This window comes from Mauremys mutica, chromosome 8 (genome assembly GCF_020497125.1).
Source record: "Mauremys mutica isolate MM-2020 ecotype Southern chromosome 8, ASM2049712v1, whole genome shotgun sequence".
In the NCBI taxonomy this organism is placed as follows: domain Eukaryota; kingdom Metazoa; phylum Chordata; order Testudines; family Geoemydidae; genus Mauremys; species Mauremys mutica.
This window is the reverse complement of record NC_059079.1, coordinates 97,955,595-97,975,634: the sequence shown is the minus strand read 5'-3', so window position 1 is coordinate 97,975,634 and position 20,040 is coordinate 97,955,595. Positions and strand designations below refer to the sequence as shown.

Below are 20,040 nucleotides of genomic sequence, written 5' to 3'. Positions count from 1 at the left end.
AGTTTGAGTAATTTTGTATCGTCTGCAATTCTTACCACCTCACAGTTTACCCCTTTTTCCAGATTATTTATTAATATGTTAAACTGCACAGTACCAATACAGATCCCTGGGGACATGACAATTTACCTCTTTCCATTCTGAAAAATGACCATTTATTCCTACTCTTTGTCTTGTCTTTTAACCATTTACTGAGCCATGAGAAGACCTTCCCTCTTATCCCATGACTGCTTAATGTTTACTTACTCATGTTTGATGGACCTAGATCTTGGTCATAACTATTCTTTATTAATAGTGCTGTCTAAGTTAACTTAGAGTATGTCTACACTTACCCCGTGGGGATCGACGCTGAGGCGATGGTTGATTTAGTGGGTCTAGTGAAGACTCGCTAAATCGACCGCAGATCGCTCTCCCATTGACTCTAGTACTCCACCAGAATAAGAAGCATAAGGTACATCAATGGGAGAGTTTCTCCCATCGACGCAGCATGGTGTAGACAGCTCAATAAGTCGACTTAAGCAATATTGCCTCCAGCTACGTTATTCATGCATTCTCCCCGTAGTGTAGACCAGGCCTTAGTGAATAAAGAAGCCTGTGCTTTTGGAGTCAAACATCTTGGGGCTTTTTCTCTTATTGGGTCCTTATATTTCATATCCTGTTATTATCACTTTTGCATGCCATCCATGTGTGTTGGTTGGTGGCACTTGTATGATGCTTCACACCTTCAAAGGACTGTACAAATATTAATTTAATTAATAATTAGTGTTGATGAATTTGTTAATATCAACCTCATTCAGGTTCTGGCCAAAGAGAGTCCCATATCTGTAAACTTCACCTTGGTGATCTGCAGATTCCAGACGTGTGAAACCACTAAAGACATGTCTGGTTTACTGAATGGAAAATAAACAGCTTTTTCTTTTGTTGTTTTTGGGGTACAGGCAGTTACTGGAATCTAGCCTTCACTAAAGTTACCATCAGGAGTTCTGGGGCCAGTAGAATCGCATAAATCTATCCATGAACAAAACCCATAGGGCACTAAAAACCAGAAATGTTTTAAATGATAATTTCATAGTATGTAGAATGGGCAAGGCCTGAGCTACTTAGAGGTCTTATATATATTGTTACTTACCCAAACGGTCACAGCATTAAAGGTCAGTAATATTTGCATTACAATGGGAATACAAATTTTTGTTTTCAAGAACGTAGATGTTGTGACAGAAACCAACAAAAGACAAAAAAAGATCAAGATAAAGCTGATGCTAAGGTAGAAATCTTGTCCTTGCCGGTCCAGCCATAACAATGAGGTGGATGGTGCACACAGCTGCTATGTTTTAAGAGTGGCTATAGTAGGGAAGGATGGCTCAGGATGGATTGGGGTGGGGAAAGGGGGGCGGAATAAATATACAATGGGGGCAGTGTGCTTTTCTTTCCAAAAGGGCAGCATGCAGCTCCCGGCTAGTGTTAGCAACATACTGCAAAACATACACCAGAGAGCAAAGTAACTAGCTCTGCTTTGTGTACTAGTTAGAAACCAGCCTAGTTGAAGGATGGGTGTGTGTGTGTGTGTGTGTGTGTAGGGGTGGATAGTTTAAGAATACTAAAATCCCCTCCACAACTCAGCACATCTATACAATCCAGGACACGTTACAGTCTTAAGCGAGCAACCAGGGTTTGCAGGAACTCAACCTTTTCCATCCTACAAAAGAATGTCCATGGACTCCATGTGGGTGGTCACAGTGTAGGATATCTGGGATCTAAGAAGAAAGTATAGAAATGGATCTAATTTAGTTATGATTTTTGCAGAAGGGGTGGAAGGTCAATTATCTTACCAGAATAAAAAACAAACAAACAAAACACAAAAAATGTAATCTACAATAAATATTTTATCTTAAACTGTACCAGCAAATGCTGACATGCATTTCCTGTTGAACAAGCTAAGCAACTATAATAATGCAAGTTTAACAGAGTTTCTTCACTCAAACATCGAGACCTTTGCTCTGACAAATGTACAATAGATATGGTAATTATAGGTGACCTTGACAATAGGTCATGTAGAGGTCACAGTATGTGTATTGCTGTGGATAGTTTTCAGAGACATGCTGAACAATTAGTGAACTGAATAAAGGATATTCAGATATCCCTCTGAGGGACTGTACTTCTTAAACTGTTCAGAGACACTTTTGACCTTCTAGTTTATTACGGGTTGGGAAAAAGTCAATATTTCTTAGCCTGCCAAGGTGCAAAAATTTTAATGAGTTATTGAGTCAAATAGTTAATCCTCCAATAACAGATTCTTTTCCTTTCGAATTTACAATGATAAAAACAAACTTAACAAGGAGCAAGCAAAAATGGGTTTTGTTACATGTGGAAACTTTGACTTGCATTTTGTACAACTATTTTTAACCCCTTGGTGTTTGCAGTGGATCCGGAGGTCTTGCTTTTAACACTGTTGCATTTTCTATCAGCATGTAGCATTGGGAAATCATAAATGGGCAATAAGGGAGATTAATTAAAGCTTGCAGTAAAATGTTGGTTACCAAACTACCTTCATGTTTTAATTATTCTTTCTGTAACATCCCTTTGTAATTCTCAACGTTATTCTTATTACCATTAATGCAGCCCAGTAATCTTCTAATTTTCCAAAACTCATAATTAAGTGTAATGCTGGTTATTACTCTTTGTACAGTGGCTTATTTCAAAATACCCCGTCCTCTAGAAATTATAGTAATAACAGGTCTGTTGTAAGCCGTTCAGTGCAGAAATTTTAGGTGCAGTGCTATTACAATCTAAAATTAAATTTTCTAGGATTATAATAATATCAAACGATAGAAATATAAATAATGTTCAGTTCATCATATTGTGCTAATACCTAAAAGAAACTAGACATTTATTTATTGTTATATTTACATAGGCCCATATGCTGATGGCCTCACTCATATTGGGAAGCACTTAACCCCATTAGTAATTCCATTGACTCCAATGAGACTCCTTGCAGGAGAGAGATTTCAAAAGCTCTCAGCATTGGCCTGACTTTGCTTCCATTGAAGTCAATGGGAATTTTATCATTGACTTCACTGGGAGCAGAGTTAGGTCAACATTGAGCACTTTTGAAAATGTCACCCATGTAGGAAGCTGATAGCCTATCTAGGTAAGAATATCAGTGTGTCTGACCCATAGCACGTGGGGTGCTAAATGGAGGTTTGCATGGTTAGAGTATCTGAGTGATTTGTTTATTATGATATAAAAATGAAAAAAAAAGCAATGGATTAACTAATTGTTAATAAATATCTGTTGTCTTGTTTTTGGAGAGTGAATTATTTATTGGTATCTATTTAATACATTTATAAGAGGTCCAGCAATAGGTATCTATCCTGCATATAACTAAGTAATGCAAAATACAAGAATGAAGTTAAAGAACTAACCAACCCCAATATACGGTACAGACAATGTGAACCAAAGCATCAGCCACAAAGTTAAGCTTGCACATTAATTCACATAATGATTAATTCCACCCTACACAAAAATGATTAATCTTTGACCCCTGCTATGGGTCATCCAACACATTTTTTTCTTTCTTTTTTCAATTGTCACCAGCTCTGAGTCTTAATTGTGTCATTGCTAGCCACTGTGGGGTCTGCCAGTGTCAGATGAGACGGCCAAGTGAATGACACCTGAATAGACTTCTTTGAATTCAAGAACCTTTAGTTTTACCAGAAAAAGAGACCTGCATCTAGTTTGGGCATCGATGCTTATACAGGCCAATAGACATTGATTTTTCAGTGTTTGAGTTGGGAAGGAAGAATATAATCCCAACAAAGTCTTAAAATACCACCCCAGAACTGCAGAATGAACATAGTATAGGTATTTAGTCACTGAAGACCATGGTTCAGCAAAGCACATGCTTACCTTTAAGCACATGCTTATGCCCATCACTATTCAGCAAACCACTTAAGCATGCACTTTAATGCATTGCTGAATGGGGGCTGTAGAACTGCTAGCCTATGTATGAAGATACTCTCCATATCACAGTTGCAATATTGTCCATAGGATGCCCATGTATCCTTGGAATCCTTATATCCTCTACGCTTGCAATGTACATGCTAAAACAAAAGACCAATTAAATCCTGTTAAGCAAATATAGTTAATGTTTAAACTTTCTACTTTTTCAGTGCTTTATGGGCAAGATGGCCTGCATGCATCATGTGAAAAAAAGTTCTGTGGCCGGGGAAGTAAGTGTGGTGTTAACAAGGAGACCAATCAGCCTGAATGCAAATGCCTAGAAGACTGCAAGCCCAGTTATATGCCAGTGTGTGGATCTGATGGCAAATTTTATGAAAATCACTGTGAAGTCCACCGAGCCTCATGCTTGCAGAGGAAGAAAATCTACATTATCCACAGCAAAGACTGTTTCTTCAAAGGTAGGATATCATTCTATATATATATATATAAAGCTGTAGAGTTTCCATTGTCCATCTTACCTCCATCATGATAAATGACTGTGTGCTACATATTATTTCTAAGAGATACATTTTTGAAGGATGATTTATTCCAGCCCAACACTTTATCAAGCTATTAAATCCATGAGCATTGTTACCCAGAATGAAATAAGACTAGTAACTGGTAAATAATTAACATCATTGTATACATTGTATGCATTGTAGTCAGTAGGAACTTAATTTCCAATGTAATAAAATTTTACTATGGAATTTGTTTTGTAAGGCTTTGAACAAGACAAACACCTTAGAAATAGTACACTTTGTTACATCAGGGTTGTTGTGGAAATTGTAAGTGCTCTGTGAGGGGAGCAGAAAGTCATAATTTTCTCATATAACTGAATGGGGAAACCTATAGTGTATTGGTCCCACGTTATTGGGGCTTTGGCAATGGATTGCACAGTAGGTGAGAATTAGAGGATTTGTGGATGTGCTAGGGATGTTTCAGCAACAATCAAGAAAGAATTGTATTGATGGTATTTGGCTGTACATCCAACTAATTATCTTCCGTGCCATTTGGATCACTGGTGTGGTGCCAGCAATGAGAGGAAGAAATACTGGGATGAGATGAGAGGGATGGGGTATATAGTGAGTGTATATATGAGAAATAACAGGCTAAAACTGTCATGACCAAGACTTGACAAGATGAGAGGAATAATTAGCAGGTCAATTTAACTCATAAATACACCTGCCCAATAAAAAATGAAGTATGTCCTAAGGCTAAGGCATCCTGGAGTGAGATGCTCCCACAGACAGAGTCACCCTAGAAGTTATAATGCACACACCACTATTCACAAATGTTGTCTGTTCTGACAATGGCAGAAGCAATGAGACCAGCCTTGGAACAGCTGCATGGCTGAATAAATGTATGTCCCCTGCAGAAAAATCTGACATAGCCAAAATGCAGGTCATGAACAATTCACTTAAGCAATTAAAATCTGGATTCTACCAGAATTAGTGGTAAGAGTTAAAGTTAACACAAATGGAACTCTCCTCCAGAGACCCCCCCACTTAGGATTGTCCTTCATCGTCTCTGATTTCTACTTTTTCTTTCTTCCCAGTTCAATTAGAAGTGACCTTGGTATTGAGCAATGCAGCAGGGAATACACGCGGTGCTCCTGAAAAAAGTGTTTTTCTCTTCTTTACACTCAGCCAGATTCATTGGCGTTCCTTTAGATATCATTGAAGTTTTTGGAAACTGGTTAATTGACAGAAATCAGAGAACATACCTCTAGATAATTACTGTGAAGAAACAGTTTCTGCAGGATAATTACTGCAAATGTCTTTCAAATGGTCTGTTACATCAAGCTGTGGGTATTCGGGACTTCTAAAAATCAGGACCAGTGTGTCTCAAGTTGGGCATCCAGAAGTTGAGGCACTTGGAACAAGTGGCCACTTCTGAAAATTTTGATTTATGTCTAATACAAGTTAACCTCTGAATTCATTTGGACCAGTTCAAAAGCAAATTATGTGGACTAAGGACCTGATTCTATCTCACTCTAGTTTTATAGCAGCGTGGTTCCATTGACTTGAAAGGTGTTACTTTCGATTTACAAAGGGACAGTTCCTAATGAGTACCTATACTAACTCACAATTTCAGCTTTACCTGGAATGTATAACTCTCATTAAGAATTATGGGATAGCATAAAAATTGGGGGAAATTGAATTGAGTGAAATCAGGAATTCTAATAAGATTTTGTAGGCAGAATCCAGTCCTAATGGTGTTGTACCTGCTTACAACAGCTCTGACTTCGGGTCTGTGTATCCAATCAGCTTTGCATTGCTCTAAAATAATTTTAATGGTGTAGTCTCTTCTGTAGTTATTTATATTTGCTGTACAATCTCTCTTTTGGAAACTGTACTTCTCCACTCATTAACCTGTGAAATTTTCAAGACAGAAACATTGTGAGATCCAGAATGTAGGAAACAGAATTGCCTTTTCAGACAGAAAGCTACCTACCAACTAGGAAACTGTTGTCAGAGCACAACTACAAATGTCCCTTTTAGAATTTGCCTTCCATATCAGGGATTATATCTAGCCTCCCCAATATCATCACGAACCATCCAAACAGCATTCCTTTGTACAAGGAGAAAGAAAATTAAGTGGACCAAATTCTCTGCTTGTGAAAATTGGCACAACTCCATTCATGTCAATGCAGCAAAGAGTCTTGTGGCACCTTATAGACTAACAGACGTTTTGGAGCATGAGCTTTCGTGGGTGAATACCCACTTCGTTGGATGCATGTGATGCATCCGACGAAGTGGGTATTCACCCACGAAAGTTCATGCTCCAAAACGTCTGTTAGTCTATAAGGTGCCACAAGACTCTTAGCCTGGATCTATAAAAGCAGCAAACACGGCTACCTCTCTGATACTTGACATTCATGTCAGTGGATCTATGACAGTTTACACCAGCAAAGACTTAGAGTTGGTGTCAGCAACTAATCTGAGAAAAGAAGGAGAGGGTTAGAGGTATAACTAACACTGCTGCTTAAATATATCTGATTAATGAAGATCAGTTGGCATTAGAAAACCCTTTCTACAACTAGTCTTTGCCAAGTTCTCTCTTCTTTTGTTAATTCCTCTGTTACCTTCTATCTGATATGCCTGAAGTTTAGGGAGATTATTATATTGGTCATTGCAGCATGATTATCATAAGGATTAGAATGGGTTTAAAGTAAAGATTTAGCTGCTCTGTAATAACTCATACTGTAGATACAGATAACTGAACAATATGGGTATTTCTGTTTCATACATTAGACCCCCAATCCTGCAATCAGTTCTGCAGAAGCCATGTGATATAACGCAATGTACTGTTAGCAGTCACAGATTATTTCCAATGCAATGTGACATGCCATACAGATCACACACTACTGAATATAAAGTGTAGCTGAAAATTACATTTATCAAATGTAGCTCTGGGGTACCAGAAGAAAGGTATGAGTGGGGTGTTCCAGATTTCCCAGTGGTAATTAGGTGGTCAAGTATGAGAATAATTCCTTTATCTTCAGATCACTGGAGACTTGATATTCAGAAGTATTTGAATGTCTGCAGAACTATTCATCACCCCTTGTTTATTGATAAGTGTTTGTACATGATAATAGTAAAGGGTATTTTTGAAAAAAAAGTTGGATTCAATGGCAGAAATATGTCTATTTTTGGCACTTCTATGACCCTCATTACCGTAGTATCTGAATGCCTCATAATATTTAATGTCTTTGCCCTCACAATCCCTCTGTGAGTTAGAAAAGTGCTATTACTCCTATTTTAGAGAAGGGAAACTGAGACACAGAGAGACTAAGTGATTTGCTGAGGTCACATAGGAATTCTGTGGCAGAGCAGGGAATTGTACCCTGCCCTAATCACTGGACCATCCTTCCATCTTTAATGAGGTAGAAATGGCTGCCACTCCCATCTTTCAAGTGTGATACATTGTCATTAGATGCTAATTAGCCTCAAAATCAATGTATCTTGTTTTACAAGGGACAGAAAGTTTTTAAAAAAATACTAAACATGAAAAGGGAGAGTCTAAAGGCAGATATACAAGAATAAAATATATGTTGGTCAGTGGAATTTGTTTGTTTTATAAACTTTTGAATCTGTCTAGGTCTATTTCTATAAATATTGCTGATTCTGTTTTGTTTGCAGAAAATAAACCATTCACAATCTACTTTGCGTATACACATTAGTTTATGAAAGCTTCATTTTTATTGATATATCTTTGGAAATACTGGAAACAGGGCAACTGCTGATATCTCATTTTGCCCTAGAAGAGTAATCGAATGTTTCTACTCACGGAGTTTATGCTGATCCTTATTTAATTAAATATAGTACTGGAATGAATTGATCTATGGCATTTTCCCTCAATAACGTATTAGTGGGCGCCAAAGTAATTTACAAGTTACATACTTTGTCCTTGAGATGAATATCCGTTCCCTGTGCTCTAGTTCCACATACAACATAGCCAGTTAAAAGATAAGAGATACTGTGTTTTCCAAGCTGAGTACCAGTGTGGGTCTTCACTTTCTAAAAAAGAGCCGGTTCAACAAGTGAGCTAGTGAGCTATTTCCCAAAGTGCTAAACCCTGACCAATTCAATTGAAGACAATGCAGCTGCAAGTGCTCAGCAGCTTTGAAAATTAGGCCTTATACTCTCCCTCCTCGTTAGAAAGTTGTTGGAATTTTTTTTTTCATACTTGCATATAGTCTGCCCTTTTAAAATTATGGTTTTGAACCAGTGTTGTATTCATTCTTAATTTTAGATACTGTTAAAGAGAATGAGTTCTTATATCAGTAATCGGTGTCCTTGCGATGGCTGCATTATGTCTAATGAGACAGTGTCATGCTTGAATAGTTTTCTGAATACACCATGAAATTATGTCAGAAAGGAGTAGTTTTGTGTTTCAGTTTCAATAAACCCTTAAACTTTCAGCAATGGAGCAATGTTTAGAGTCACTCTTCAGCAAATAGGAGTTGTGTGAAAAAACTCTCATGCCCGGGCAAAAAACAAGACAAGAAAAAAAAATTGATTTTACAGATATTGGGAAATAAAATACTCCAGTCAAAATGTATTAAGAGCCACTTACCATGTGTCTATTAGAGAAAGGATACTCTTATAGTTAAAACACTGTTAAAACACTGGACTGAGATGCAGAAGACCATGCAATCGGAGGTGTGACTGCAGCATGTTGTTGACTTACCCAAGCTAGCTTTGTTCTAGCTAGCTTGAGTACCAGTAGTAAGTGAAGCTGTGGCAGTGCAATGGCAGTGGCAGTGCAGGCTTCAGCATGGGCTAGCTGCCTGGGTAATTACCCAGGGTTCCAGGCGGGCTTGTACAGCCTGCATTGAAACCCATGCTGCCATGGCTTCACTGCTGGGCTAGCTAGATTAAAACTAGTTGCGGTACGTCTCCATAAGAAGCAATCAAACCAGTGATTGCTGTGTAGACGTACCTAATAGCAGGGAAGCTGCAGCATCATGGGCTATAGCCATTTGAGTACATACATACTCAGGGTCCTGGGTGGGTCTGTATAGCCTGTGCTGCTGCCCATTCTGCTGTGTCTTCCCTTGGACTAGCTAGATCACAGCTAGCGTGAGTATGTCTACATGTGTTGCAGTCACACCTCTGATTGCAATGCAGTCACACCCCTAATCAATCTGTGCTTTGGTTTTCTATCTGTAAACCAGGAATAATAATACTCCCGTTAATCCACCCTTTATCTGTGTGGCCTGTAAGATTTTTGGAGCATGGACTGTCTCTTAATGCGTGTTTCCACAGCACCTAGCACAATAATATGCAGCTTGATCACCTTGATCGATCGCTCCTTCAGCCCTCGTATAGATTATGCCATTCTACGATCACAATAATATTAATAATAACTATTAGGCTGATAAATGTATATACTGGAACAATAAATTTAGTTGTTTGCACTGCTACATCTGGATGGTTGGAGAACAGAGCCTGAAAGTGCAAACTGGTCTGTTTGAACTAGAGATGAAGTTTATCTCAGTCAGTCTGCAAGGGCTCTCTATTTGTTTTCTATAATCAACATAAGTAGATACTTTAATTATTTGAGTAAGATTATGTTGACGAGAGGACTTCTTCAAGGTGCTTTTCCCTGTTGGCTTCTTCAATTAAGATTAAAATCCCCAAGTAGCAGTATCTGGATAACACTATAGATTGAATCCTTATGGTCTGCCAGTTTATCCAATTATCTAAATGTCAGACTTGATGGCCTTTACACATAACTACAGATCAACCACATTTCAATGTCTGAGCAAGGTCTACACTTACTAAAAGATAACAAAGATATTGTCTAAGATGTTGGTTTCTTCATTTTGTTTATTTTTATTTTTATTTTTATTTTGTTTCTGTTCTTGATCTGTGAAGTGCTCACATGTGCTGCTTTTAGGGATAGCATTGTATAAGGACAGATTGATTGATTCATATTACATCATTGGCAGTTTATTCTGTACTATTATAGTTACTAGGATGATGAATGCAAAACTGGGATGAAATCTGGACAACGGGAAAATAAAGGCTATTTAAAGTCCTAAGCTAACTCTGCCTTCATCCCAGCATTTTTTCTTACTACAGTCTCTATGACAGCCTGTGTGGTTCTCATTGGGTCATTTTATTTCTTATGCAAAGCAGTTAGTTTCCGAGGCAGGGATCTCTCTCATATCTTATATTTATGCCTTTTTTTTGGTGAAAAAATAAAAGGATACCCCACCTCTTTCCAGGGAATAAGGGCTTTATGGCTTTCCACTAAGCCTTCATGGAGAAGAATTAATCATTCTTGGAGGCATTCATGTCAGGAAATCCATGGAAGATGATTTAAGATTCATCCTAGTGAATTTATATTTTATTTCCCTTTTTCCCGGTATTGGCTCCTCAGTCCCAGTATCACAACATTTAATAGCACCAGCAGATGGCAGTTAGGTTAGTACTAAAGTTGTTTAAGTCCACTGCAGGTGAACCAAATTATCTGACAGTAATCTGGTTGATTGGCAAATAGACTTGCTCAATGAGTGGAGAGTGTGGACAACCAGTAAATTATATCAGTAAAAATGTTCAGGATACATCAAATTTTTGTTTTTGTAATACCTTCCCATAAGGCATCATGGAGTACGTTATATGCCAAATTGGAATTGAGCAGCAGTCTGACGCCCAAGAGATGATCCATCTGGACAGACACCTACATGAGATCCTAGCATGCTCAAAGATGAGTTCTGGGGAAATACTGGAAGAATAAAGTGGAAGCTAGGCACAAGCTAATAGAGAACTGGAGAAGGGCGATTCTGCTCCCCAACAGGAAGTTGGAGCCCCACAAGACTTAATCTGAACACAAACTCTGGATGACAATTCACCTTCCTGATCTCCAGAGGGGCCAGTGGGACTCTGATGCTTTTCTGACTAATAGTACAGTTGTACAAATAGAATAAATGTGCTTGCTTAGAGGGAGCTGTGTGGTAACTTATAACTATGGGCAATACGCTGTTCATAGCCCTTAGACTCTAAGGCTTAGAGAGAAAGCAAAGTGCAGGCCCTGGCCTTTTTAGGCAGTCTGGCTTGCTGGGGATATCACAGTGTAAGGGAGTGAGCTATGCAGCCTTAAAATCCCTGGTCAGGACTGAGTGAAACATGGGTCTCTGCCCAAGAAAGGTGATGGCTGAAAGCCAGAAGTCTAAGGCAGGTATCCTTGGTGAACCATGGAAGGGCAGTGCAGGTGCAGTTGACACTAAGTGCTTAGTGATTGAAATTGGGCAACACAACATACAAGGATGAAATTCCTCTGCCTTTTAGAAAAAAATATTAATTATGGACAATCAAAAATATCCACATTCACCATCACAGCTGTTCCACTTATTTGAAATGCACTTTTAGTCTATGACTTTTCTATTTAAGTAGATGCACAGACACACTTTTTGGCAAAACAGCAAAATAATTTTTTAGCACGGTGATTTGCCATCCTTACTTTGTTTTCCCATAGCAGAAGTTCTTTTATTTCCACTTCTGTTCATTTTTCTTTTCTTCTTTTTCTTTACACCCACTTAGTGTCTTCACTCATTTGTCTCTCACTATTTTTGTGTGGCAAATACTATGCACACACTATTCCTCTTGCTGTAATTCCTTTCTATTTTCTCCCCTAATTTATGAGTTTCTTCAGATACTTGGTAACAATTTACTTTCCTTGCAATGTACGCATATTAGAAGATTTTTCTTCCATTTAGATATATGTTGTTGCCTTTTCATGGTTTTTTTATTTATTTTTTGCAAGATCGGCAGTCTTGAAATGCTCCCCTGTCAGTCAAACCTATGTTACAGAATGAAAAGCTGCATTGACTTTCCCTGCTTCATTCTTCGCGTATACTTTTGTCAGATTCTGACATACCCCCCTTCATCCTATTATACTGCATTTTATACAAAGCTCAGCTTTTCTTGCTGGGATTTGCAGTGACTTTACACTATAGCTTGTCGGATTTAATTTGTACTACTGTATGCATTCAACGCCACTAGCTTGACCAAATTCTTGACCGTTCCATTACATACGCACTGTGCTATGCTGATTTCCTTATCCATATTTTGATTCCGTCCAGTCTTTACCACATCTCTAATTTTATTTTATCTGACAGCAATTTAACTGGAAAATTGGAGATGTATGGGCTCATGAACAAACTAATATTCTTATTCCAATCCTGTTTTCTCTCTCTCTCATCCTCCCATGCCCCCAAAAATGTCGGTAATATTTTTCAATAAGCTAAATAGATGTTTGCCTTTACATTAGTATATAATTTTATTTTTCAGCAAAGGCCTGGCAGCAATTTGCATCCTCATAACTTTTACCAAATTTTGCACTTAGATGAAATCAGTGAGCAGCATATGCATGAGCCTAGGGTCAGAATTTAGCACAAAATCAGTGTGGAATTCTATATAGCTTCTTCAATGGACAAAGAAGATAGTTGCTTCTGAGTTCCCTATTTTCAAAATGACGATACAGAGTACTTACCAATATATGCTCTTTATCCTGGGACTCTGGACAGGTTAAAGGAAATGGATTTAGTGCCTTTACATAAGTATGCCTCAGTGCTTTGGAAGAATCTATTTAATCAAGGATGTTGGAGAAACAGTACAGTAGGTTCAGGGTTAAAATGGGACTGGACACAGTTCTAGAAAATATACTGTTCTACCATGAACAATTCTTTATTGGGAGAGAGTGTGGATTGGATAGCTTAATAGGATTTTTCCATCTGCAACCTCTCTGATCTTGATTTTTCTCCATTCTGCAACACTATGAAGGTTTCTTTCTAATTATGAAAAGCTCAAGATTATCTTTGTAGGCTGACAGAAATCTTAGTGTTTGAGTGCAGGTGAGCTACAAAGCCTATGATTAAAAAGCACACACAGGCAGTTAACGAATCACACAAATGTGTCTTTCAGCTGGCCTTGTATAAGACTGATTCAGTCCCAAATGGTGTTATTTTTAGGACTGTATCTTATTTGCTGGCTTCTGTACCTTGCACTCTTAGAAGCAGCTTGTTTTGGGGCTTCAGCATTCTGAAACATTTCTGAGAGGATGTTCATATATTTGGTTGAATTCAATACATATGAACTAGCTCTGTTTAATGGTTTACAAACTTCCAGGAAATCTATTTGGTTTCACACTATGTAGCTGTCCAGCTGGAAAAATCACTGTATGCGTGTTCCAATGACAGCTGTCCCGTCTGACAGTTAGTATTTGCCACTTTAAATTTACAATATTACTTGTTCAGATGCCTCCAGTGGAGCTAAAACAGATTGCGAACTGGTGGCAAGGATGGGATTAATCCCATTTAGAAAGAGGCTCAGATCTTCACAATGTAGGATTGCCTTCTTAATAATGATCATATCAGTATCCAGCACATCTATCTAAGGGATTTCTAGGATTGTAAAACTAGATAGCTACAATAAATAATAGTATTTCTATATTTTAGTATAGTAAAATTACATTTAAAAGATTTATTTGCTATTGACAGAGCTGGTATATATATTTATATATATATATGGACACTGTACATCTGCTTCTCTCTCCTGCTTTCTCTTTAAATACCAGCAAAACTAAATAACTTCTGCTCCCCAACCCTTCAACTGAGAACCCTCTTCTGACTTCATCTTTTTGGGATTGACTCTCTAGCTATTCAGGGTGCATACTAGAAGCTCCTAAGGCAGCGTTTCTCAGATGGGCCACATGCAGCCACCGATGACTTTTCTTGCGGCCACAGCTCCTGGGCAGTGATAGGGGGAGAGGGGAGCAAAGCAGTGGTCCCTCCCACAGGGCCACCAGCATGGGTTGGACCCTGCCCCCCTTCTGGAGACATAAATGCTGGAGGAGCAGGCAGCTAGTGAGTTCCCCACCTTCCTGGGGACGGTGGGGTTGGGCTCCAGCCCTGGGGTGGTGGGCAGCAGTCTCTGGCCACCGGGCTCCAACCTCCAGCTGTGGGGCTCACACCCCCATTGCCTCTGACCCCTGCTGCCTCCACCAGCCTGTCATGTTTTCCCCCCACTTCACCCCTACCGACCTCCCCATCCAAGGCTTAATTTGTCCCTGGGCTTGCCAGGACTGAGTAAGTCTGCTGATGTGAAAGTTTGTGTGTATGTTTGTATGTTTGTTAATATCACTTTTCACAGCAGCAGACTTACTAGCTAGCAAGTCTTTTAAAAAAAAGCAACCAAAAAAGCAAAAGAAACAACAACAAATGAGACAAGCACCTTATTTGTGTTTCTAATCTATTTAGGTCCAGTAAACAATAGAGACAACGACATTATTTTTATTATTGAGTCTGCAAAAAGATTCAATACATTAGAATGATTCGGCGGCGGGGGGCCCTTCCGTTCCGGGACCCGCCGCCGAAGTGCCCCGAAGACCCGCAGCAGGGCCCCTCTCCGCCAAATTACCGCCGAAGACCGGGCTGCGCTTCGGCGGCGGGTCCCGCTTCGGCGGTAATTCGGCGGCGGGGGGGTCCCCACCGCGGGTCTTCGGGGCACTTCGGCGGCGGGTCCCGGAACGGAAGGGCCCCCCGCCACCGAAGACCCCGGGCCCCCGGAATCCTCTGGGCGGCCCTGATCAAGAGCTTGGTTCCCAAGAAACAGAAACACTTCTTGGACCATATTCTGTCTTGGTGTAAATTGGTATAGCTTCAGCTGAGGACATTTCCTCCTGTATCCAATACTAGAATTAGTTAATAGACCTTTTCGAAGGGTTGATGAAGAAGATTCTTTACTGTAAATGCAGCTGTCTGGCTTCCTCTCTGAAGACTTGATTCACCTTACGGCAGTAGAGCACATAGCTACCCTAGCACGGGTACAAATAGCTGTGGTAGTGTTGAGACACAGCTCAGGTGAGTAGAGTAAAGCCGAACCTGAAGGGCACGGGTATGTATGCGATTGCATGCCCTACATGCGCTCTACTTTCCCAAGCCTGGCCTCCCTGTCGAAACTGCTTTTTTTAGTGGAGTAGTGTCCTGCGGCCTCCCTGCTGCTGGAGCCCTTCCCCGCTGCAAGGAAAGACTCGAGCGCGGGTGTCAGTCATTCCCCGCTGCCTCCTCTCTCCCCTTTCACTGACATATGTCGCTACACACTGCAGTGTGGACACAGCCTGCTTTTCACGGCTGTGTGCAGTTCTATGCATACTACAGGCTGCCACCAAGGGTGTGTAATATAGCCTTAAGGTGCTCTGAATAAAATACCGGCTGCATTGAAGTCAGTGGCAAAACACGCATTGACATCTGGGGAGTTAGGGTTTCATCTTGTACAAGGAAAATATTTCCCTTTTCAGTAGAGAAACCAAAGATACACTGTGGGTCCAGAATACCTGTCCCTCTCTTCCCCCTTCCTCGTCATCCCTTATTAGAAAGGCTATATTAGGATTATAGACTTGTCCTTTCATAAGTACTCAGAGGTACTAATATTTTTGCTCTTTAAATATTTTTAATTAATTACCATTTTTTATGAATTTTCTTTTACGTATTTGTGTTTTTATATCCATTTTAAAATGTTAACAATAAAAACTACAGAGATGAATCGGAATAAACATATAATGTTTTTCTAGGGAGAATGCCCCTTGACATCTCTCGTAGATTAACCCCGCACATCCCCATTTAACACAGAAACTCAGACAGATGGTTTTCAGTTTATAAAAATCCTTGAATAAACCCCCAGTGCACATCATTTTATCAGTTCATAGAGGAGGACCAATTGTCTCCATTGCAAAAAAAATGCAGACTCAAATTTCTCTTGCCAATTTTTTTCTGCAAGTAACATAATTATTTGACTTCTGTAACATACTCAGTATTTAAATAATAAATAATTCCTCAATTCTTCCACTCTTAGCTCAGATCTACACTGGGAGTGTGGGGGGGTAGGGATCGATCTAAGTTACGCAACTTCAGCTACATGAATAACATAGCTGAAGTCGACGTACTTACATCGACTTACTGTGGTGTCTTCACCATGGTGAGTCAATTGCTGCCACTCCCCCGTTGACTCTGCCTGTGCCTCTCGCTGAGCTGGAGTACAGGAGTCGATGGGAGAGAGCTCGGGGGTCGATTTACCATGTCTAGACTAGATGCGATAAATCGATCCCCACTGGATCGATTGCTGCCCGCCGATCTGGCCGGTAGTGAAGACATACCCTTACTCATGTCAGGCAGTCCCTTATCACGGAAATCAGTAGGACTATTTAACTAGTAAGATATTACTTGACTTGCATAAGAATCAGGCCCTGCACGTTCAAAGTTAAAAGTAGGTAACAATCCCCAGTAGAATAGAAAATATGAACCTAGGGAAGAAAATCAAAAGAAACAACACAGATGAAGTCCCCACAGAGAGCAACAGCATATGCAAATTGGACTAACAAAGATGAATCATAAAAGAACAAAAGCATCTGATTAGAGTCTAATGCACATTACCACTACTAAAACCTTTGTCTGGGAACATTACATCCTGTAATGGCAACCCCACTGGTGCAAAAGGAACTGGAATCAAAGGACTTCATCAGATACAGTATAGGCGGACAGTGGATAAAAGAAGGAAAAATATGCAATTACATTGGAAAAACAGCTAATGAAGACTTCAAGTGAACCTCTTTCCCTCTCCCCCACCTCCTAAAAGGATAATTGTTAATGAAGCAAATATTTCATATAATTTACAGGCTGATAGGATCTCTCTATCTCTTCAATAGAGAATTATGTTCATAGACACCCAGGGAAGTTAAACTATTCAAGCTAATTGTAAAAACATCTCTTCAGTGGAACCAGCTAGAAGTGTGGTGTCTGTATGCTGTTCATCACTAAGAAATCCAAATGTACATTGCAGTGTACTGGCATCCAGCCAGCCCCAGTCTAATCTTGTATGTGATGACAGATTTCAGATATGGTCAGTAAAGCCGTAATGGAAAATAAAAAATTGTACCACGGATGAAACTGGTGGGGAGGAGGAAAGTGATTTTAGCTAAATGGTCCCCATCCTGCATTCCCTTGTGCTTTTAAAACTCCATCTCAAGGCAGTGGAGTTTGGAGAGTGCAGCAGTGGGTGAATTACCATATATGAACAACAAGGAGTCCAGTGGCACCTTAAAGACTAACAGATTTATTTGGGCATAAGCTTTTGTGGGTAAAAAACCTCACTTCTTCAGATGATACACGTCTGCGGACCTAACTCTTGGACTCCTTTGTATTTCAGCTGTTTCATCTCATCTTATATAAGTATCTGTCCGTGAATCCTTGTCAGTCTTGATTTTAGAGGGCCTGTGACCGTAGTATCCATAAAGACAACAGGAGTGGAAGTTTGCAGCACCCTGCAATAGATGTGTAACACCTGGCAGAATTGGTCCTAGTGCTATCACATTGTGCATAAGCCAGTGTACAAAATAATTAAGGGATGTCTCTGCAGCAGTGCCAACAGTTAAAGGAAGAAAACCTCAGGATTTTTCATTCTGAGTTCTTTCCCTCCTATAATTTAAAGCAGATTGGTTGAACTGGGGTCACGTAAACCCACGATTTATGAAATATGCAATCTGTCAACCTTGCTTCTGAGCAAACTAGGCATTAAACTCAGTTTGGCAGTTCACTATTATGTATGAACATAAGGGAGGGTATCATTGCTGTTTATGTCGTTACTGAAACACACAACAGGGCTTTAAAGAGCCATTTACATCTGAAAAGAAAAGTTCACTCTAAATTTTTATGACATGGTAGGAGATTGAGAAAGCATGAGATAGCCTCTGCTTTTATAAACTGGAGCAGCAGCTCAGTCATTGTTTAGGGTAGAGACACATAGTGCAGTTAATTATTCCTTAGGGTAGCATAAACTCATCCCACTCAAACACCAGCATTGGAACATCTGCAATGCATTCCTTTCACTTAAGCTGAGAGGTGAGAATTAAGCTTATTTTGATCCCTAGCATTAACACTTGAGATCAGAAATGAAACGAAAGCAGAGGGAGGTGGGAAAATAGGTGGGAAATTAAAAGCAAAGGATGTGAGAAAAGGTGCCAGGATGTGGCTCACACTTACCAGTTGGTGTTCCTATAAAAACATGTGTACTGCTCTCTAGTGCACTTGTTATCTGATGTGGTGCTAGTCTTTCATTTTCATACCTGGGTAATGTTAGCCACAAAACACAAAGAAAAATTAACTTCTAGCTTCCCCATACATTAGAAAATGGAAACGAAGAGCAGTGCAGAAAAGATCCGATCTTGGGAAGCACAGAGAACTTCCTGGAAAGCACTGAGTGTCCTCAATGCCATAGAGAGAGTGCAGTCTTTCTATCCCATCAGTCCCTTATTTCTCCGCAGAGTTTGTCATGGGAGCAATTAGTATCCTATTATGGTACGGTTTTTTGGATCCCCCCCCCCCAATGTGGGGTACTGATTTTGAAGTATTGCAGCCTTTGGGGAATGAACTGAGATGGCTCTTTGCATGTAAGCCACCAAACAACCATCAGATAATAACAACAACTGACTGCAAAACTGAGGTCTTGCATGCCAATTTCTAACCAGACAGTTCGGGTGAGGTAATATCTTTTATTGGACCAACTTCTGTTGGTGAGAAGACAAGCTTTTGAGCTTACATAGAACTCTTGTTCAAGTCTGGAAAACAGCTAAATACAAGGGGGAACAGATTGGTTAGTGTAAGTAGTTAACACATATTTCAAGGGACCATTCAAGGTGAAGTAGCCAGTTAACGCTGCTCCAGTCATGGGGTGGGGGGGGAAGGGAAGGGAGAGAGCTGTGTGATGTGTGTGTGTGTGTGTGTAAATGTGTGTTAGTGAGTCGTAAATTGTTGCAATGAGCCATAAATTCACTGTCTCTATTCAGCCCATGATTTTTAGTGTCTAGCAAAATTATGAATTTAAGCTCCCAGCCTCGTCTTTTGAAAGTGTTGTGCAGGTTTCCTTTGAGGATGGGGACTGAATGGTCCATTGAAATATGCATTAACTACTTATGCCACTTTGTATTTAGCGGTGACACTGAGTACATTTCCCAGACCTGAGGAAGAGTTTTGTGTAAGCTCGAAAGTCTCTCTCACCAACAGAAGTTGGTCCAAAAAAAGATATTACCTCACCTACCTTGCTTCTCTGATATCCTAGGACCGACATGGCTACAACAACAATGCATACAATTTCTAACCGGGTAGACAAGACCAAAAAAAATGCCCATTCTTGTATTCATCTGGTATTGCTAGAGAAAGGAAAGTGTGGTTGGATTATTCTAAAGGAATATACAGTTTCAAGAATTCCCTTAAGTGTCTGACCCTACTGTACTCCTGTATGATATGCATGGATATATCCCAAATTGGCATTTTCTTGCCTAGTGCAAATGGATTCTTGTTACTTTCCTGCCTAAAGGAAATGTTTGTGACTAAGGGCATGCCTACACTTACCTCCGGAGCGATCGATCCAGCGGGGGTCGATTTATTGCTTCTAGTGAAGATGCGATAAATAGACCGCCGAGCATCTCCTGTCGACTCCAGTACTCCACCGGAGCGAGAAGCGTAGGCGGAGTTGAAGGGGG

At 39.9% G+C, this 20,040-nt stretch overlaps 1 protein-coding gene across 3 annotated transcripts in view; it reads left to right on the top strand.

Annotated features, from left to right (window-relative positions):
- The window catches only part of FSTL4 (follistatin like 4), an 816,966-nt gene that overhangs the window by 511,314 nt on the left and 285,612 nt on the right, over nucleotides 1–20,040 (top strand). For all 3 annotated transcript variants that reach the window (XM_045028515.1, XM_045028516.1, XM_045028518.1), the window contains one exon: nucleotides 4,167–4,415. In XM_045028515.1, the coding sequence (XP_044884450.1) occupies nucleotides 4,167–4,415 (249 nt within the window). The remainder of the gene's footprint in view (nucleotides 1–4,166; nucleotides 4,416–20,040) is intronic.